At 37.6% G+C, this 20,795-nt stretch overlaps 1 protein-coding gene across 2 annotated transcripts in view; it reads right to left on the minus strand.

Moving 5' to 3' along the window:
• LOC114664578 (protein FAM76A-like) overlaps positions 1-8,558 on the minus strand; it is a 35,637-nt gene extending 27,079 nt beyond the window's left edge. For both annotated transcript variants that reach the window (XR_003718273.2, XM_028818746.2), the window contains exon 1: positions 8,333-8,558. Coding sequence is in view for 1 of the 2 variants with exons in the window: in XM_028818746.2 (XP_028674579.1) it covers positions 8,333-8,413 (81 nt within the window). In the remaining variant the exon portion in view is untranslated. The remainder of the gene's footprint in view (positions 1-8,332) is intronic.
• Positions 8,559-20,795: the final 12,237 nt, after the last annotated feature.

Raw genomic sequence — 20,795 nt, forward strand, 5'->3', positions numbered from 1 at the left:
CAGGAAGCAGGGTGCAGACCATAATTCCATCTACATCAGACGGTATGGCTGTGGAGAGTCAGCAGCTTTAAATGTCTTGGAGTGATGATCAAAAATGACTATAGTTAGGCACAGTGCATCTCGGATATCATCAAGATGGCTGAACAACGTTTTTCCTTTATCGCAAGACTCACCAATGTCTACAGCAGCACAGTGGAGTCCATCCTCAGTGGCTGCTTAACATTAAGCATCAGCTCACCACTTGCACCACTAGAATCATGAAATTTTTTACCCTCCGGTTAAAAGGCTGTTTGCTGTTTTTACTGGCAACTACATAAGAAATTGCAATACTTGAAAAAAAGATTCATACATAGATGTCGAAAATGTGTACTCCGCACATGCAGGACTCAAACTGTGAGGCAGTGATAACCATGGCATCACATGTGCTAACCATTAATGTTTTAGCTACATTTACAGAACAAGCTGTTCCTGTTTTATTTGATGTCATATTTACAGTTGCTAAGTTTTCATTTGCTGCTAATATGGCTAGTGTCTGGAAACTTCTCTCCACTTTTCACAAAGCCAGAGACCACAATATTTTATCTTACATCTACCTTCTCATTTATTTTTTCTAGGCTTACAGTTGTATACTTGGGTAGAAGGCAGGGTTAAACCCGGGCCAGGGTAGAGGTCCATTACATACCCATTCTAATAGCTTGAAATCTGCAAATCAACCTAGGAAGTATGTCTTTGGGGTGTGGGAGGAAAAACTAAACATCCAGGGAAAAAAACAAAAAACAAATAAACACACACACACATATAGGTCGACAATGTGCAAACTCTACACAACAGTGACTATGAATGGGTCTGAGACCAAGATACTAAATTCAACTGTGCAGAATTTATATGACATGTACTCATCAAAAATATTAATGGTACATGTTTTTTGAAGATGTTTTTAGTTAGGATATAATTCAAAATTCATTAAAAGTGCACATAAGAATGTCCTAAATTTAGATGGGGATGTTCTATATACCTTTGGAGGATTTATCAGAAAATAAAAAACACTCTGTTTTCACTCACTTTGAACAAATACATAACTGAATACATATAGTAATAAGTTCAAACATTTTAAATTAAAACTCTGGCATGTGTTAAGATTCAGCACCAGTCTGAAGTATTCCCTCATCATTTACATTATCATATAACTTTGTGAAGACAGCTAAGTTCCAAGGCACAAAATAAATATTGGATTTCATACCAGCTTAGGCAGAGTTTGAGTGTTCATTTTGTGCACCCACAGTAGTTTTCTTGCTACTACAGTAATCCCTCGCTATATCGCGCTTCGACTTTCGCGGCTTCACTCGATCGCGGATTTTATATGTAAGCATATTTAAATATATATCGCGGATTTTTTGCTGGTTCGCGGATTTCTGCGGACAATGGGTCTTTTAATTTCTGGTACACGCTTCCTCAGTTGGTTTGCCCAGTTGATTTCATACAAGGGACGCTATTGGCAGATGGCTGAGAAGCTACCGAACCACAGCGTGTATTATGTATTAAATAAAACTCCTCAAATATATTGTGAGCACGGGGGCTGTTCGCACCCCTAGAGGACACTGCCACTCCTCAAGAAACGCTGAAAGATTACCTTCACAGTGCTCCCATCTTTGCTGGGCTTACATGTGGCTGCTTTGCAAGCTATATGCTTCCTGCATGGTGCTTCGCATACTTAAAAGATCAAACAGCACGTATTGATTTTTGATTGTTTGCTCGCGCTCGTTCGCTCTCTCTCTCTCTCGCTCTGACAGAGGGGGTTTGAGCAGAGGGGCTGTTCGCATACTGGCCTAGAAGATACGAACGCTCCTCTAAAAAATGCTGAAAAATGCTTGTTCCCTTCCTTGCAGCTACTTTGTCCGGCGGTGCTTTGCATACTTAAAAGCCAAACAGCCCTATTGATTTTTGACTGCTTTTCTCTCTCTCTCTCTCTCTGACGCGCACTCCTTTGAAGAGGAAGATATGTTTGCATTCTTTTAATGGTGAGACGGAACTGTCATCTCTGTCTTGTCATGGAGCACAGTTTAAACTTTTGAAAAAGAGACAAATGTTTGTTTGCAGTGTTTGAATAACGTTCCTGTCTCTCTACAACCTCCTGTGTTTCTGTGCAAATCTGTGACCCAAGCATGACAATATAAAAATAACCATATAAACATATGGTTTCTACTTCGCGGATTTTCACCTTTCGCGGGGGGGTCTGGAATGCAACCCCCGCAATGGAGGAGGGATTACTGTATATTAAGCTTGAATATGTGTTTTTCCAATGTGAAAATTCATACCATTGAACCAATCTCTGCCACATTTTGCATAATTTACCTATCTGAGTAGGAGGAAGACCACAAGCTATTTTCATTCTGAAATTTTTCCCCTTGGAGAACTTTCTTTAGTGATTACTCTTGCACTTTACTGGGGAAGTGCCCCAGGCATATGTGGGACATGGCATGGGTATGAAAAGTTGCTCCTCACATTTCAGTGAAATTTTGGTTTGGAGCCTAAAATTCACCAGTGTAAAATACATATTTAATGACTGCACCTGCACTACTGTATATTCCACCCCCTGGGTAAGACCGGGTATCCCTGCTAGTAATGAATAAAGAAAGCCCCCCTTTAATACAAGCTGCCTGTCTTTTACTTTTTTCTGTGTTTCCTCTGACAATAAAAGTAAGGGAGTCAATATCTCCTGTACTGTCCTTGTGCATTGTTCTGTTGGGTAAAATATTTAGTCTGTGAAAAACAAGAATTTGGAATTAAAGAGTCATTACATGACTTAAACTTTAAACACTGACATTACACCAATTTTCTGTCTAAACAAGAAGAGCCTTATGATCGGTGCACTCACACTCACTGTCTAAAGAAGTTAAATGACTTTTACATGGCTGGCTTCTCCATACTTATTTTTAATTGACCACAATTGCATATATTTGTGATTCAAAGCCATCAAGTAAACTGTTTGTATTATTCATTTTGATTCATACAATGTGTTTTGTTACTTTGTTTACCACACTGTTCTGCAGAGATCTTGCACACTGAAATGACTTGACTAATGTATCTTTGATTCTGATCTACAGTTCTACAGAGCTCAGACTAGCAAACTGGGGCACATGACCAGTAACATTTTCTCTATTGCTTTTGAGTGTCAGCTATTGTTTCTGTGACTTTGAGAGAGAAGTTACAATTACTACCCTCAGCTGCACCAGCACATAGATTTTGACTTTTTTGAGCATTTTGTGAAAAAAAATGCTATATACCCCTTATTACTCATTCATATTTTAAATGTACTTCACATTGCTGAATATCACATTTTTGTATTTAAATACTGATAATTATTATTATTATTATCTTACAAATGAATTTATTACTTCACAATATCTAACATTATACAGATTTGGGCATTTTGTTTAGCAAAGTTTCTAATTTAGAAATAGTGGAAAAATTGTGTTGATGGGAAGCTAAATTTGGAGTGTAATTGTTTGTAGGATGCAAAAATGATTATTTATGTACAAATCTCTAAGTGATTTAATCCAGTACATTTTCCAAACATTAAAAACTGTGTAAGTTTGAGAGGGTGGAAAAAGGTGGTGTTCATGTAGTGGTGCTACAGATAAAAATCTTCTCTATCTTGAAGTGCTTCCTACATTGGTTCCACATTCTGAGTGAATGAAGCACAATGGTGTTGTTAACATATTGATGATAACTTGTATTTACTGGGGCACAAAGCAAGGAATATAAAGAAGTATTGCAGGAATTCATTTCTATTGCAGACCTAGCCTGTGTGTGTTCATCTATTTGTGTCAATGTATAGGTTTTTATAGCTTGTATATTTGCCGTCCATTCATAAAATTAAAAAGTTAGGTAGAGCCATTCCACTTTCTGCTTTAGGTCATTGTAGAGTTGCCCTTTGGATGCATGGATGTTTTTAATTACAAATAAATGAAGTTATGATTGAATCTAATTTAAAAACAAAAATGATTTGTTAATGTATATGGGGATGCTTTGAAATAGAAGAAGCCTAGGAAGGACATTATGTTGTTTTGATATGAAAAATGTCATTACTTTTTTCTTTTTCATAATAAGATTATTTCTTCTCTTGTTTTCCTTCATGTATCTCCCTATATCATTTACACATAAGATCTTCTGAGTTTAAGACAACACTTTATTTTCCACAACTTTGAGTTTTTTGCTCATAACCTGCAATAATACTTACCAACTGAAAGGACTGCAACAGGATCTTTGGTGGTGACATTTGTATCTGGTATTCCTCTACTACTGAACATACTGCATTCTTAGAAGTTTGTTTGCCTTAAAAAAACTGTAATGGAATCAGGGAGTATGGTAAAAGCAAAGATATAAGATACTTTCTCCTGTCACTTTTTTTCCATGGCCAAGGAAGTCAAAACTCACATTTTTTATTACAGTGGTCAGACAGAGTAACACAGGCATAGGTTAAGTTTCCTTTATCTTCAAACAATAAAGTGCATGTGTAAACTGTAGTGAAAAATTCAGTATGAATATATAAACTATTAAATCTGCAAAAAAATGATTGTCCAGCTTTGCCTAAGTTAACTTGTAGATTCACTGTCAGCTACCAAAGCATATATGTGTATTACTACCTGTGCATTTTCATGACTGACCTGCCATTGAAAAACAGCTTTAAAGCTAGTGGTTAAAATATCTTGGTAAAAACGTAATGTTAGTGTGGGTAATGGCAGCTGCCTGTCATGACAAGGACACCAATTCCTTAACATCTGCCTTTTGGAATTGGGCCTTTACAGCACAGGAACAGTATTGTGAGCCTAAACTCTTCTATAATCAGGGCAGGGTGGAGCAAACGGAGCTAAGGATTAAATCTTTGTGGGTAACCACTTTCATTTTCTGCCCTTGCAGTCCTGCATTTTTCCCATTTACCCCTTCACAATCTTCATACTGGCAGAGGCACATCTGCCATGATTGGCTGCCCAAGAACATGCAACAATATGGCACCATTTCACAGTCATCTTTCACTTTAAAGTATGACAACCCCTAGCATTTGATCATTCACTTATGCACATTGTGCTCTCTACAACTATGAGAAAAAGTCCACGAGAAGAAAATGAGATTGCCATACAGCTCAACACAAACAAACACAAGTGGTCACGTCTGCCTTGCACCAGACAATCCCTTCTGCATCAATTCTTGACCACCTAATCTACAATCATTTCTAACTTCCTGCATTTACTACTTTCTTTGTATTTACTTATTCTTCAAATCACACTGAATTCTAGAATCGTTGGTTATTGTCTGTACCAGTGAAAGGCACCATCATATTCAATTAAATAAAATATGCGCTTGTGGCTATGATCTTTTACATCCGTTTAAGGTTCTAGCTGATCTACCTAAGGTTCTATAGATAATTCAAACTGTTTTGTTTATAATTGTTTGCTCAAAATTTGATATTTTTAGCTTGGTGAGTTTGCTTTGTTCTTTAAATTCAAGATGACAACAACAAAGGGTGAACATAATCAGACTTTTCTTTTAAATGTGCAGGTGATTTGTTTTTGATTCCTTGTATTCCCCTAGGCATAAACTGGTGAGTAAACTTTTATTGTTTTAAATTTATCTTTATTCATCCATTGAGCCTGTTTCTTCTACGCTTACATTTTACTTGTTTTTGTATTTATTTTGGTCTGTTTTCAAAATATCTCTTACGTAGAACTATTATTTACACCAGAAATGTTTTTATTTTCCCATTATGTGATTTCTAATTTTCTTGTCTGCTTTATGGAAATTCTAGGTGTGGAATTAAACAGGTTCAAAGACTTAAATCAAACTATGTTTACGTACCATAATATGAACACTGTTTCTTAAAATATCACCCATTTCTTTTTCTTACTCTCTGTTTATTACAAAATACGAAGTGTAATATCAATTTTGGCCTTGAGATTAACCGGGTGAGGGCACAGCCATTGGGCATAAACATCATTTCACTTATTTCAAAGAGGGGCTCCTCCCAGTCAATGTTTGGAAAGGCTGAAATACTTCATCTTCTTGATTAAATAATATTGTTTTAATCAGTAATCTATGGGTTACATCCTTACTACCATAACCCACAGTGTTTTAGATATATTCCTTTCATCTTTGCCTAAATATTATTTTTGATTCACCTTCTCCTTTCATATATTGTTTTTCATGAAGGCTACAGCAACTGACATTACTCCCAATTTAATTTAGTCATGATTTGGCCTTTCGAACAATATCATAAAGACAATACTGCTGCTGTACTTAATGCATTTCATTTAAAGTGCACCTTGCAGAAATTGTATTCATTATATAAACCTATTTTAAACTGGATACATTTTAATTGAGTAGGATGGTATTTGTCTTCAGTTTGGTATCACCCCAAAACACACATACATACACACACACACACACCAGGGCAGTGTAGTTTAATTGATTGCAGACTTCTTAACAAAGCAAGCAAACCTTACCATTCATACTATACAGGGAACAATAATAAAACCATTAGCAACAGAATGAAAAATACACATATTTTGTCTACCTTGTAGTGATGCATCTTTCCTTCCTTCTGTATATTTTTGTACCATAATGTACTGAATTTGATGTCACTGGCATGCACCACACCTTTTTATGTGTCAATAAAACAAAATGTCAAATTGAACTGAACACTTTAATGGTTTCTCCTAAATACACAATTGTATAATATACAATCAAAAAAAACAACTTTATAAACAGTTTATAAACAGATATTTTATCAATATTCTTGGAATATATTTGTTTTTACTTTGTTTCTTCAAGGCCTGTATGTCTGTGAAATGTAAGACTCATCTGCACTTGTAACCATCAATACAATTTGTGACTCCCAAATTATAATATATTAGTAATTTTGGAGGTAAACGCTTTTCCTTTAATTTTAATGTTAATGTCCTACCAGATTTCTGGTCAGGAACTTATCAACACAACTAAGAGACATCCTACCTGCACAAACACCTGTGCTGCTTTAAGTGTGTTATCCAGTCATTGAAATACTGACTGAATTTCTCCATATCACTGCCTAAGAAGATAATACACATTAATCAGGGTGGTGAAACTTAACTGAGGAACATAAATCATAGATTATGTACTAATATTCTAATGAAGCATTCATTCTGACCCTAGAATGCAGTTTACTTAACCTGGGCGACATCAGAATGAACAAACTTCAAATAGCATGTTGGATTTGTGGACACAACAAGCTAGACTTGCTCTGTTCGAATGCCATAAACCTGAAATACAACAGCAGATCTGACCGCATCTTACACCCACCTGCAAGCCTGTGACCAAGAGCAGTATTATTGTTTGTTTTACATATACAGTATAAATAAATGTATACTGTAAATAAATTTAAGTATAATAAGTATTATTATATACATATATTGACCTTCATTAAAGTATTAATTTCCCCTTGGGGACAAACCAAGTATATCTACCCGCAACTAGGAGTTATGACGCCAAACGAAACACATTGTGGCTGGTACACACCTGAACGTCTACACCATAATAAAGTGACTCATCTACTATAATGGCTTTTTGTTTCATTATCGTAAGGCAGAGACCAATTGACGGTACATATAAATAGATGACTAACATAATAAGCATGTTTGCCTACATATACTATTGTTATACATAAGTTTCCCTGTTTATAAATGTAGCCGAATTATTACGATATCTGAATTAAGCATTTTTGAAAAAGCAACTAGCACGCAATCCTATCAAGTTTAATAGGATTCATTTCGAACTTGCTCTGATATAGAATGTTAGTTTCAGTAATAAATGAACGTCGATTTTAACACCTATTTCGACTACGTGTTAATTTTTAATGTGTACCTCTACTACCGGCAGTACATGTGAATAGAGTACGAAACTCCCCTCGGGTCCCCGAGATGGACTAAGTAGCTCTAAAATTAAGTTCATTATCAAAAATCACTAAGGATATTTTTAAAATTATAAATATAAGAAATCACAACTAAATAAATTATCACGCCCCATAAAACCTTCATGACTTGATAAAGACAAAAACGATAAGCATTAGAGGACAATACAATGACAAATGTCAGCCAGCAACAACTGTTCAGAGTCTTGTAAACCTCATCCCCTACTGCACCCCCGTCACGACTACACAGGCAGCTCTCCCACGTACTTCTGGCACCTGAAACTTAACTCGGAAGGCCGGAACCGCCCACCCCATGCACCGCAGCGCGCTCTAGCGGGCATGCCGCTTACGAGGGTTGCTGGATTAAATGTCGTCCCCAGGCCTCCCTACCTTGCATAACTGTTGTCCCTGAGAAAGAGCCTCAAATGGGTATCTTTGGTGGCACTTCGTGCAGGCGTACAAGGCGGCCATCTCTGTGCTGTGAAGAGCTGAAGAAAGTGTCCGCTTCTCGATAACAAATCAAAAGTGGTATATCCCTCGAACACAAAGCCGGCACTGTGACTCCAGCGCTTTGTCAAATAACTCATCCAAACCCCACATGACAAAATTTCGTAAAGCCCACCTCCGCTGCTCTGCGTGTGGCTGACATGCGAGCCAAAGGGCGGAAGCGCAAATACGATTGGCCAACAGTAACGCCAGTATTTCTCTCGGCGAACACAACTTTTTACGTAGTGATAAATAAAGTGCGTCACTCCGCCAGTTATGCAAGTATTAAGCAAGTGTTCCCAGAAGTTATTAGCTGATGTAATGCCCGTCAAAAAAAGTTTCGTTTCTTAAGTAAACACTTTATTATAATACTCTTAACTTAGTAATGACAAATTTAATTCGGGTCAATTGTGTATGTTGTTACTTTCAAGTTATATTACGATTCTTGTTTATACTCTGTTTTTTGTGACGCCTACCTGGCATAGTCCTTTAAACATTGTCTAGTATTTCCATGGACTAAGGCACAGACAGATATGGGTGTGTGTTCTCCTGTTAGTTAGTGCCTGTTGTCTTTATTTAGATGATGTAATGGGTCACTCTTGATATCTGAGGAAAAACAGATAGCACTTTATTTGTCCGCAGGGGGAGATTTGGCTTCTTAAAGAAGCTTGTTAAATAATACATAAATAAATACACACTATGGCCTAAACACATACCAGAATGACAAAAACGGAAGAAAATTAAGAAGAAAAACTTCTGACTTGGCAGTCTCAGTGCTGCATTATGCAGGCCTATTGCTGTTAGTATAAAGGAGCCCCAGTAGGGTTTCTTGACACACTCCTGATGAATAATGTCTTTGGCTGAAAGTCCCCAGTGTTAATGTGTCAGAGCAGCATTGTTAAGAATGGCATTTACATTTACTTATTTGGCTGAAGCCATTATCCAAGATGACTTACAACATTTATGATACAATTTGTTATATTTCTTCTTGTTTTCCAATTGGAGTACAGGCAGATCAAGTGACTTGTTCATAGTCACAGTGTCAGTAGTGAGATTTGAACCCACAGCCTCAAGGTTTGAAGTCCAGAACTTTAACCACTAATAGCACTCAGTTTTGTTTTATTTCTCTCCTTAGCTACTACCTCCAGAGGTTCCAGAGTGCATCTCATAAATAAACCTTCCCTTTTAATTAGTTTGTTGATTTGGAGGGCCACTCTTCAAGTGATGTAATTGGCTCAGCACACACCAGTGTAGAAAATTACATTGGCCATCACAGCCAGTGTGTATATAAATATACACACACACACATAATGTATGTATATATACTTAAAACCAGATGCCCACAATCGAGGGAAAAAAAGTTACAAAGAAAACACAATACACCACACCTACTTTGTTATATTTTAGTTTTCTTTCAACAACCAGCTGGTATTTCCAAGGTCTGCTATTCTTGAATTCCACTGTTCACTTTGCAGTTGGTGATCCCCTGTACTGTCTTTATATGGCTCCTTTGGTTTGACCATGACATGCGAGTTACCCAGCCTTCAGGGTCAATCCGGCAAACAACATGCCCAAGAGGGTAAGCTCCACTAGCTCCACTATTGGGAAGGAGTTTTTCTGGAGGTTGAGGAGTTGGTGTCACAAATGAAGGACAGTTGGGGGTACCTCACAGTCTTGTTCACAAGAAAGAGTACAAGCAAGTGTAAAATTTACCTATGAACTGGCATACAGGTGGAAGTTTTCAAAGCACTGTAACAAAGATGGTAAAGCAGAAAATAAATCTTCAGATGAAACTCTCAATTTTTAAATCAACATACACCATCTCCTATGTTATGGTCACCAGCTCTGGGCAGTGGCCATGTATATTCAGCTGAAATGAGGATCCAATATAGGACTACTGAGCTTGCTGTTTGTGGAAGGATGGAAGGTTCAATATATCAGGAGGAACTCAAAGAGCCAGTGCTCCAGATCAAGAGGAGCCAGTTGAGGTGGTTTGCACACATAGTGAGGATTCCTGCTTGGTATACCATGTAGTGTATACTATTCACAGCCCACCGGAAAAAGACTCATGAATAGACCCAAGTCATGCTGGAGGGATTGTTTCTCTTGGCTAGCCTAGGAACCATTGAATGCTCCCTTCATACACCCGCATCAGATTGTTAGTAAAAGGATAGCCCACTCTGACCATCCTGTGTTTTTCTAATTGTGGCCCTCACCAGGATGAAGACAGCAAGTGAAGTAAAATATTCTTCTACTTTTCCTGCATTCATTTTAGAATTTTAATTACAGGTTTGGTCAACTTTAGGCTATACATACATATTTGTGTATGCACTTTAGAAGTTAAAAGTACAGCTTTGTCCCTTTTTCGGCTATATGCATTTATTCAAATTCAGGGCTCAAAGGCCTATCCCAACAATATAGGAAATAAGGCAGGGGGCCAACCCTAGATGAAGCAAATTTGAGATTGCTGATGAGTCTAATCAACAAGTCCATGGGTTGCTGAAGAAAAGCTGGTGTCCCCAGAGAAAAGCCAACACAGACACTGGGAAAACAAGCAAACTCCACACACAGCAACCAGACTAGAATTTGACCCCAGGCTGTGAAGTAGGAAAACAGCAAGCACTTAGCACTGCAGCCCCATACTAACTTCTATAAATTATGTAAATTACAAAACATTTACACTTAAGTCCAAAAAGATGTGTTTTATTTCAATATTGCACACAAATTACATCTCAGAAATTCCAAAGTGGAACATTAAAGAATGTCACAAAACAATTTGAAGGCACACACGGTTTTAAGACAAAGTTAAAGCATATTATCAAAAATAAACTCACAATGCTTTTTAACTGTCCACTTAAAGCTTAATTAGTTTAGCCCTGAAGTCTTGCAGACTGTTCACTGCTCATTTATAAAAACACTTACAGCTTTAAATATTAGATTGTAAAAAAAGATCAATGGTCACAAACCAAACAACCAAAAAAAGAAAGAAAAATTAGTAAGAGAATGGAACAAAAGACTTTATCCTAAAAAAGTGAATAAGCAAACACAGAAAGATCCAGATAAGCAACTCAACAATATCAAAGGGTGTCTCTTTAAGTTAAATAACTGAATATGTCTTTCTACTCCATGCAAAAGTTTTGCATACAGCCTTTCATAATAAACCAAATTACAAAAAGTCATCAGCCAAGAAGCTGAGCGTTCATTTCCATGAATTAATATCTAACAATCATAATAACCAATCTTAGAAACAAAAACAATGCAAATGAAAGTAAATAATTAAAATCCCATCACTTACTTATGGTCTTCTTCCCCGATTTGGAATGTTCAGTTAATGTTTTCATTTATGTAATTTATCCAAATACAAATCACTGTAGTTTTTTTTGTGCAGATTAAATGGCATCAATAAGGATGACAAAGACAGTCAGTGGCATCCTTGTGTCTCAAAGTCTGTTTCCTTAACCAAAAGGGTACACACTACCTAATTTATATCCATCCGTTCTCTGAAATGCTTTATTCCAAATTTATGGTCGCAGACACCGGACCCAGCCCTTTGGAGGGCACACTCAAGTACATTGGTGACTCACAATGACTGGACATTGATGTATAGTGTGCCCAGTAAAACCTCACAAGGACATGTGGACTATGTGTAAATTCACAGCAAAAGTGCCCAAGATGCAATTTAAACCCTTATCTTTGTAGCCGTCAGACAGCAGTATTAACTCTTGTGCTGCTGTGTTGTTGGTCTAACTGACATACATAATGAAGCTATTTTCATCTTTCTTTAAGGTGACCATCATCAAGACTCATCCAGATTCTCACTGAGAGTCAAGGTGTTGGGGACTGTACTTGGACACACCACCTACTTATGAGTACTGTACTTTTTTTTTATTAAGCCTGGGAAAGTTACCGCATTCATTTTTGTGATTAATGTGGCATGTTTAACGCGTTAAAAAATATTGTCATATCCAGAGCTGGTAACGAGGCAATTGCATCAGAGAGAGCTTTGGTCAGGGTGGCATTCTCATGTAATTGTTTACATTTTGGTTTTACATTATGGAACAATACAAAAAAAGTTAAATGTACATACGTGCAAGATACGTTTTCTTTGAGTGGCACTAAAACCAAAAAAAGTCTCTAGTGCCTCTGTGCTTAACTTGCCAGTCTGCAAGGTAGCTTACAGTGCTTACTGCCCTAATATAATGACAATATTCTATGAAACAGAAGTGTAATGATTATCCCTACCCATTATTCTAGTTTGCATTACCTTTACTAATTTATGTAAAGAACACAACATAAACACCCAAATAATGCACGGTGTCAGAATTTTAAGTGAGACAGCTGCTACACTGAACTTTTTTTGGCATGCTAGGAGCAATGGTGTAGGCAGAGCAGTGTTTTCCAACTGTGTTTCTTGGTGGCACACTTTTTATAACTCAAACAATCCATAGGCATGTCATGATTCTACCAACCACAAAACCATTAAGTCTCCTAGACATGCTAAACTGTCTGAAAGGGTGAGTAAAAGTGCAGCAAAAAAAAAAAAAAAGCAGCCTGGAGGTTGGCATCGCAGACACAGCACTTAGTGAGCACTTTGGATGCATTTTCCCAGCTGCTACATCCCTTTGCCTGCTCATACAGATGTTCCTATACATCACACCTGTGTAGCTCTCTTTGCACACCAATTGAAAAACACTTGTTTAAAGTACAACTATAAAGTTGTTGATGGTGAAGAACAATTGTGGATGGCATTTGAGGAGTTTTAACACAAGTTTTAATGTATGCCTATTTAAGAGATGCTTATTTCAACTAAGTTAGTCTTTAGCAGTGCATTCAAAATCTAGTTGCTTTAATTGGTTAATTTTACTTTGACACATCTGTGTCTCATATGCCATACCAATTTAAGAATTAACACATTGGCTTCATTTTCTTATTGCCTTCTTTTCAACTTGCTTTTTAGGAAGGCATTCAAATTCATGTTGTACTTGCTCAAGTAGTATTTTGTTAAAAGGTCAGATTTCAGGTCATTGTTTAAGTTTAAACTATGCCATTAAATTTTTAAAAGCTCTTTTGTGTTGATTCTAAATTCATTTTGTGATTCAATATATACTTACTTCATGATTTTATGTAATTATTTTATGATTGTATGTTTTAACGTTAGATGTGATTAATTGCAACTAATTTAATATAATTACGTGATTAAATAGTTAATTTTTTAATCAATTCCCAGGCCTAGTTTTTATGCTTCTAGGATTATGATAACAGACAGGCTAAGTTAAGCACTTAGAGGCACAGAATAAGCAAGAGATGGAAACCAAATCATAATGTTTTTAATTTACATTCTTGTACCTTAACAAATATTGTGTGATTTACTGTACATTTAAATTTCAGTTATTACTGTCATAGGGACATTTTTTAAAGGTCACTGCACAGTATATTAAACATACACTGGGTATACAGTATGTCTATAGCTCTGGGTCTTGTACATTGGTGTGCACTTTGGTTTTTACTATTGCACTTTTGTTTGTGAGCATTTCATTTTCTGTGTGATTACTGGAGTATGTGAGTTTCCCCTTGGAGATCAACAGAGTACATCCATCCATCCACTTTATCTATTAAAGACTTTGACATCACACAACACTATCCTTAAAGTGTCTGGAACAAGGCAGAAACAGATCGAATGCCAGCCCATCAAAGACCACACTCAAAGCATACACCCAAACCAGGCCAATCTAAATTCAGTAATATTAATCCAAAAGTGCATATTTGGATGGTGAGAAAGAAAAATAAAACAGAAGTGCTCAGAAAAATTCACATGGACAAAGGGATTATCTGCAAACCTTACACAGACAGTGAACTGACAATCTGAGCTGGCTCCATGGAGGTATGAGAGCCACACTACCTACCATGCTGCCCACCTTTAAACATATATTAGACTCTTTGTAAAAATATGAATCATTTTAAAAAATCCCTGTCACCTGAAGGGGGAGCACAAGGAGTAGATTTTTTTTTATAGAAGACAAGTATTTTATATAGTTTCTTTATGGGAAAGTATTATTAAAAGGTGTTCTGTATAGCAATTAAAAGCCATGATGCCTCATCATATTGCATTCTGCCCAAGGCCCATCCATTAAACCCAGAAATTAAATTTAAACAACAGCAACACTTTAGCATGAAGACTGGGAGTAAAATGAGGATTTTATGGCTATGACGTTAATATATTGGGAGTCTATTGTCTTAAAATATGAGCAAGACAAATATGGAAACAGCCTGGAGTTTACCAATTGTTCTTGGTGAAACAAAATACAAAGAACAAATCATTTACTTATCCAGCAGCATGCCCATTATAGCTTGCTTAAAATATTATTTCTATACCACGTACTATAAAACACCTTCTGTAGCAATACTGTGTTGTTGTAAAGCACACCATTAGCATCTTAATGCCCACCTCCAAACTTTGGATGTCATCTGAACAGTGTCCATTGTCTGTTTTTCTTTCTTCCGTTTTAAATTGTTGACTTGTATAATGGATCAAGGGTACCTTAACTGTGGACCACACTTCAAACAATGAACATACAGAGGCCACTGGACACTTTGATCTGCGAGGATGATAGCACCTGTGGAATGTTGTAATCTTGTAAAATGCTGAGAAAATTAGGATTGGCACAGGTCCTGTTTGACATCCATTCTTTTGGTTCACTTTCATTATCTCTTGAGGTTTGATCTGGAAACATGACTGGTCGTCATGAGACAGCGTGGACTAAAACCACCATACCACATTCCAACGATCAGGTTATCTGACTAAAAGTAAAGTCTGAAAAGTTCTGAAAATAATTCACCGTCATACCAGAATTCTGTCTTCAGATCCTAAAAGAGAAAGAAAGGAGGAAAAGGTAGACAAAAAGTAACAGACAAGGAAGAGGACGGTCCTAAAAGCCATTAGGGTGATCCTCCACTGCTGCATGTCCATTGTTTCATTTAGAGTGACAATTACTAGTTCACAGAAGGATCCACTCCATCATCACTGCAGTGTAAAGCTTTCCATGACATCATGGTGTGGGAAGTGGAAGCAGTTTGTTCATCAAGCCCTGGCTTTAGCAGAGGGTGCGCGGATGCTCTGCGTTGCAAATGAACGCCAGTATCTACTTTTACAGCTGAATTAATAACCACGTCTTACGTCAGGATTTTTGAGTGATTTACTTTGATCACTAAATCAATAGAGACGGTGCTGCACTGGTTCTTTGACACAGGAATACAATAATTTCCCGTGTCACCGGAGTCCCCATACATTAAAGTTTCATCCGACGAAAGGGGAAGGCAGGTATGTTAAACTCGGACGGTTTTCTACCATTCTCTTCAGGACACATTGGTAAACTGTATTTCTCGAGTGATTTATTCCACAGTATTTACTTTAATTAATATCAAATCGCAAAGACGTTTTCCAGACATACACGTCACTATGGACGTAAATACTAAAAACCAGATCCAGCGACAATAGCTCGAATATATAAACAACTATGTCGTTACTTTTTAAAAACGTTTTCCAGAAAGCTTCACTAATCTCAGTTATCGTTTGCGCACCCGCTCCTTTTTTGGGGCTGGTGGTTTGTGTGCCTAAAGGTAGCTGGCATTTACAATCCTTCGACTCTCCTAAAATATGGAGGGCCTTAAAATTTTGAATAGCGTCACTCTTGCCACCCAGTTTCCATACAGTTCAATGATAAACTGATTGGCAATTCGACCTACCGAGTCTTTTATGACGCTCCTGAACGTCAGCGTGTGTGCGTATGTACGTGCAGACGCAGTGACGTCGTGCGTGATTTACATAGTCGTAAAGTTTATGTTTTGTTCACCCGTACTGTCGTTCATATTGTCATAACGTCAAACTCGGATGATTTGCATGTAATATGGTAGCTCTAGAAGTTGAAAATCGCTTTTAGTAAATTCTCCCTTTGGTTGACGGTCCTTCGTGACGCTTTCAGTTTTTCGTAACCGTGCCGCTACTGATCTGGGTCATTTTCATGCGAATGTTTTTACAGCAGTTCTATTTTAGGCTGTCGGTGCTACTGTCTCACACCTAAATAGTTTCAAGTTCAAATCCAGACCTTTTCACTGAATCTGTGAACTTTACATAATCTTCCTGTATTTGTGAACAATTTTTTATAAGCTGACAGAGGTCAATTGCTTATCCCAGAGGTATGGACCACAGGTCTTTAACCAGCATGGCATGAAAAGTCAGTCAATAAAAGAACATACTGTAGTAACTGTACTTGTACACTCCTAAAGGTATATAGCTCGAGTGATCACTGGGAGGAAACTGCACTCCCATCTGTACATATCCAATTAACTCTAAACAACACAATTTAACAGGGGTTCCCAAGTGTCCTGGAACTGTGACTGCAAGTTTTCATTCCAACCAGTTTCACTGTATTCAGAAATACCTGCTAGTATGTATCATAAATTTGCATTTTTTTGCCTTATCTCTAAATGTTAACTTTCTTTATCCATATTGTTTTAAATTCACCTTTTCCAGTGGTGAATTTTAACACATAACGACGGACTTGCCCACACCTGCCCATGAAATAACCTTTGAGTCAATTGTACAATTACTTTTGAGCCCCTGAAATGAAGGGATTGTGCTCAAAAAATGCTTTAGCTGCCTCACATTTTTATGCAATCGTTTTGTTGACCCCACTGAATTAAAGCTGAAAGTCTGCACTTCAACTGCATCTGAGTTGTTTCATTTACAATTCATTGTGGTAATGTACAGAACCAAAATGAGAAAAAAGTTGTCTCTGTCCAAATATTTATGGACCTAACTGTATGTGTATAACACTGAATAGGTTCATGTAAAACATTAGGATCCATTACTGCATGAGGCTCAATTAATAAAATCATTTAGTTACACACACAAGTAATTTGCCCCCCAATCCATGAACTCCAATAACTAAACAGTTGCTGCAGGTTAAACTTTTGTTACACTCAAGCAGTGGAAGAAGACGACACATGCACCAAGATAGCCCGAGTATCGGCCAGCACCAATGACTGACACAGGCTTGCCAGCAGCACAATCAGGGAAAAACTGAACTCTGGATAAGAATAAGCTGGTTCAAGGAGTACGCTTCCCTTGGGGTATGCCCTTCTGTTCAGCTCCAAGAATTTTAATGTGTGTGCTTATTTGCCATGTGTCAGTCAGTCAGTGAAAGACAGCATCTTTTTAAGAAGGAAGAAAAGTAGAGGCAAACGTTCTGCAGGAAAAGTGAGTTCAGCACAATCAAGCATCACACAGAAAAAAGCTGAAAAGAATGGGTCAGCTTGAAAAATAAATAAATAAGAATAAGTAAATTCAGGTTGATTGAAGGTCTAGAAAAAAGGAAGGCAGCAGCCTGTATAAACAAAACTTTCAGTTTGAGCACAGACTTCACATGACCTACTGAGACTCCTCGCTGGTTGTCAGCATGAAAGGTAAATAAAATTGAAAAAAATATAAATATATAAGAAAGTACCCCAATTTAACAGTTTTAGCAGTCAAAGTGAATGCCTTGAGCATCAAAAAGTGACAGTTTCATTTAACAATTCTTATTATATGCATATACTGTAAAAACATTCTTAAATAAAAACATATGCAAGGTGTCTCAGAAATTATATAATTTTTATATAAACTTATACCCAATAACAACTAAAATAAAATTAAGTAGCAAATCCATCCATTCATTTTACAACCATCCTTTGCACACCCCAGCATTCATACAATGGTGACCAGTTCAGTTTAACTAGTTCATGTGGCTTGCATATCTTTGGGATGCTGTTGGTATGCTAGAGAACTTGGAGGATGACACACACAGCAATGAAGAGAATGTGTGACTGAGTCATGAATATGGAACTTGTTAATTTCAAAACTATCCATTCATTATTAAATTGGTTTAATCCAGTTCAGGGTGGCATGGTGTCAGAGTGGTTAGCACTGCCACCTCACAAATCCTGCCCCAGAACATTGTCAGTGTGGAGTTTTCAGGCCCTGCCTGTGTCTCTGTGGGTTTTCCTCTCAAAACTTCCATTTTCCTCCCACATCCTAAAAGACATTGAGTTTAGGTTAAATGGTGATTCTAAATTGGCTGCTATGTGAATGTGAGCACTGGTATGCATGACTAGGCCCTGTGAGGACTGGCACTCTGTCTGTGGATGTTTCTTACCTTGTGTCAAGTGCTGCTGAAATATTCTCTGGCACCCCCACAGTCTCACTTTAGATTAAGCAGGTTTGAGAATGTTATGTTACAGTGCCTTCAGAAAATATTCCTAAGCCTTCACTTTCTTCACATTTTGTTTTGCTGTTTGTGAATGTTTTCCTCATCAAACAACACTCAATACTCCAGAATGACAAAGCAAAATCAGGATATTTAGATTTTCTACAAAATTTATTAAAAATAAAAAACTGAAATATCACATTTTCACAAGTATTCAGACCCTTTGCAGTGACATTTAAAGTTTGGGTCAGGTACATCCCATTCTATTGATCATCTTCAACCTTGTGTAGAGTCCACCGTTGATAAATTTAATTGATTGGACATGATTAGGAAAGACACACTCTTGTCAACAGAAGATGGGGTGACAATGACCAAGGTAAAAAGCTAAATTTCCCCCTGGGGTCAAATAAAGTTCTATCTATTGTCACACACACATGTTTAGGAGACAACTAAAGGGCTTGAGTACATGTAATTCCACGTCAGACCAGGGGGTGGTGAAGTTCACTAATTCTCCCTCTCGATCTCTTATAGGCCATTCTAGGGAAATCCTGCCCGGCTCTGGGGCAGCCAACGACGTCAGTTCTGGTTCCGGTCCTGATGACATCACTTCCTCCACTGGCCTTTAAAGCCACCATCTTGCTTCCAGTTAATTAGTTCTGTTTCGGACTCCGTTGTGTGAACATGTCTGTTCTTTTGACATAGTTTTGCAGCTGGAAAAAATTATGCAGGTGGCTGCCCCAAACCTTTTCCATGTCTTATGGTCATTTTTGTGACACTATCTATCTATCTATCTATCTATCTATCTATCTATCTATCTATCTATCTATCTATCTATCTATCTATCTATCTATCTATCTATCTATCTATGAGGTTGAATGAATTGCCTTCAGAGCTTAGAGATAGGATTGTGTCGAGGCACAGATGTGGGGAAAGCTACAGAAAATACCTGCAGCATTGAAGCTTCCCAAAAACCTCCAAAAATTCTTAAATGCAAGATGCTTGGAACAACTTTTCTTAGAACTTACTGCCTGGTCAAACTGAACAATCAGGGGACAAGGATCTTGGCAAGGGAGGTGACCAAAAACTCAATGGTCACTTTGGCATTAGCTCCACAGATCCCTGTGGAGATGAGAGAGACTTCTAGAAGGGCAACTGCCACAGGAGCTATCCACTAATCTGGGATTTAAGGCAGAGTGGCCAGATGTAACATGAAAGCCAAAAAACAGGTAAAGGACTCTAATGACTATGAGAAACCGGATTCTCTCGTCTGATGAAACCAAGGCTGAACACTTTGACTTCAATTCACGCCTGCTGGAAACCAGGCACCACTCATCACCTGTGTAATACCATTCCAGTGGTGAAGCATGGTGGTGGCAATATCATGCTGTGGGGTTGTTTTTCAGTGGCAGGGACTGGAAAATTACTCAGGGTTAAGGGAACTCAGAATGGAACAAAGTACAGAGATATCCTTAATGAAAACCAACCCTGCTGCAGAGGATTCCAGACCTCTGACTAGGCCATAGGTTGACCTTCCAAAAAGGACAATGATCCTAAGTACAAAGCAATGGCACCACAGAAGTGGCTTAGGGACAACTCTGTAAATGTTCTTAAGCGGCCCAGCCAAAGCCTGGACTTGAACCCAATCAAATATCTCTGGAGAAACCTGGAAATAACTTTTCACCAATCATCCAGCCTGACAGAGCTTGAGAGGATAGGCAGAATCTTCCCAAATCCAGGTGTGCAAAGTTTGTTGTGTCAGACCCAAGGAGTCTTCAGGCTATAAATGCTGCCAAAGGGGCTTCAATGATGTACTGAGGAAAGGGTCGGAAAACTTCTGACAAGAAGATATTTCAAATTTTCTTTATATATTTAAATACATGTGTAAAAATTTCTAAAATGTTTTTGCTTTGTTGTTGTGGGGTAACGTGTTTTCGTGGATTTGGGAAAAAAATTTAATGATTTTAGCATACGGCTTTAGCTTAACATAATGTTAAAATAAGTGAAAAGGTCTGAAGGCACCGTATGTTAATCCCTTTCATATTCATTGGGAGGCCTGAGCCAGTCCTTGCAGAATCATACAGCCTGGTTGGGTCAGTCAACCACAGCTCACTTTACTCACATGTGAC

The sequence above is a fragment of the Erpetoichthys calabaricus genome, chromosome 14 (assembly GCF_900747795.2).
Source record: "Erpetoichthys calabaricus chromosome 14, fErpCal1.3, whole genome shotgun sequence".
NCBI lineage: Eukaryota > Metazoa > Chordata > Cladistia > Polypteriformes > Polypteridae > Erpetoichthys > Erpetoichthys calabaricus.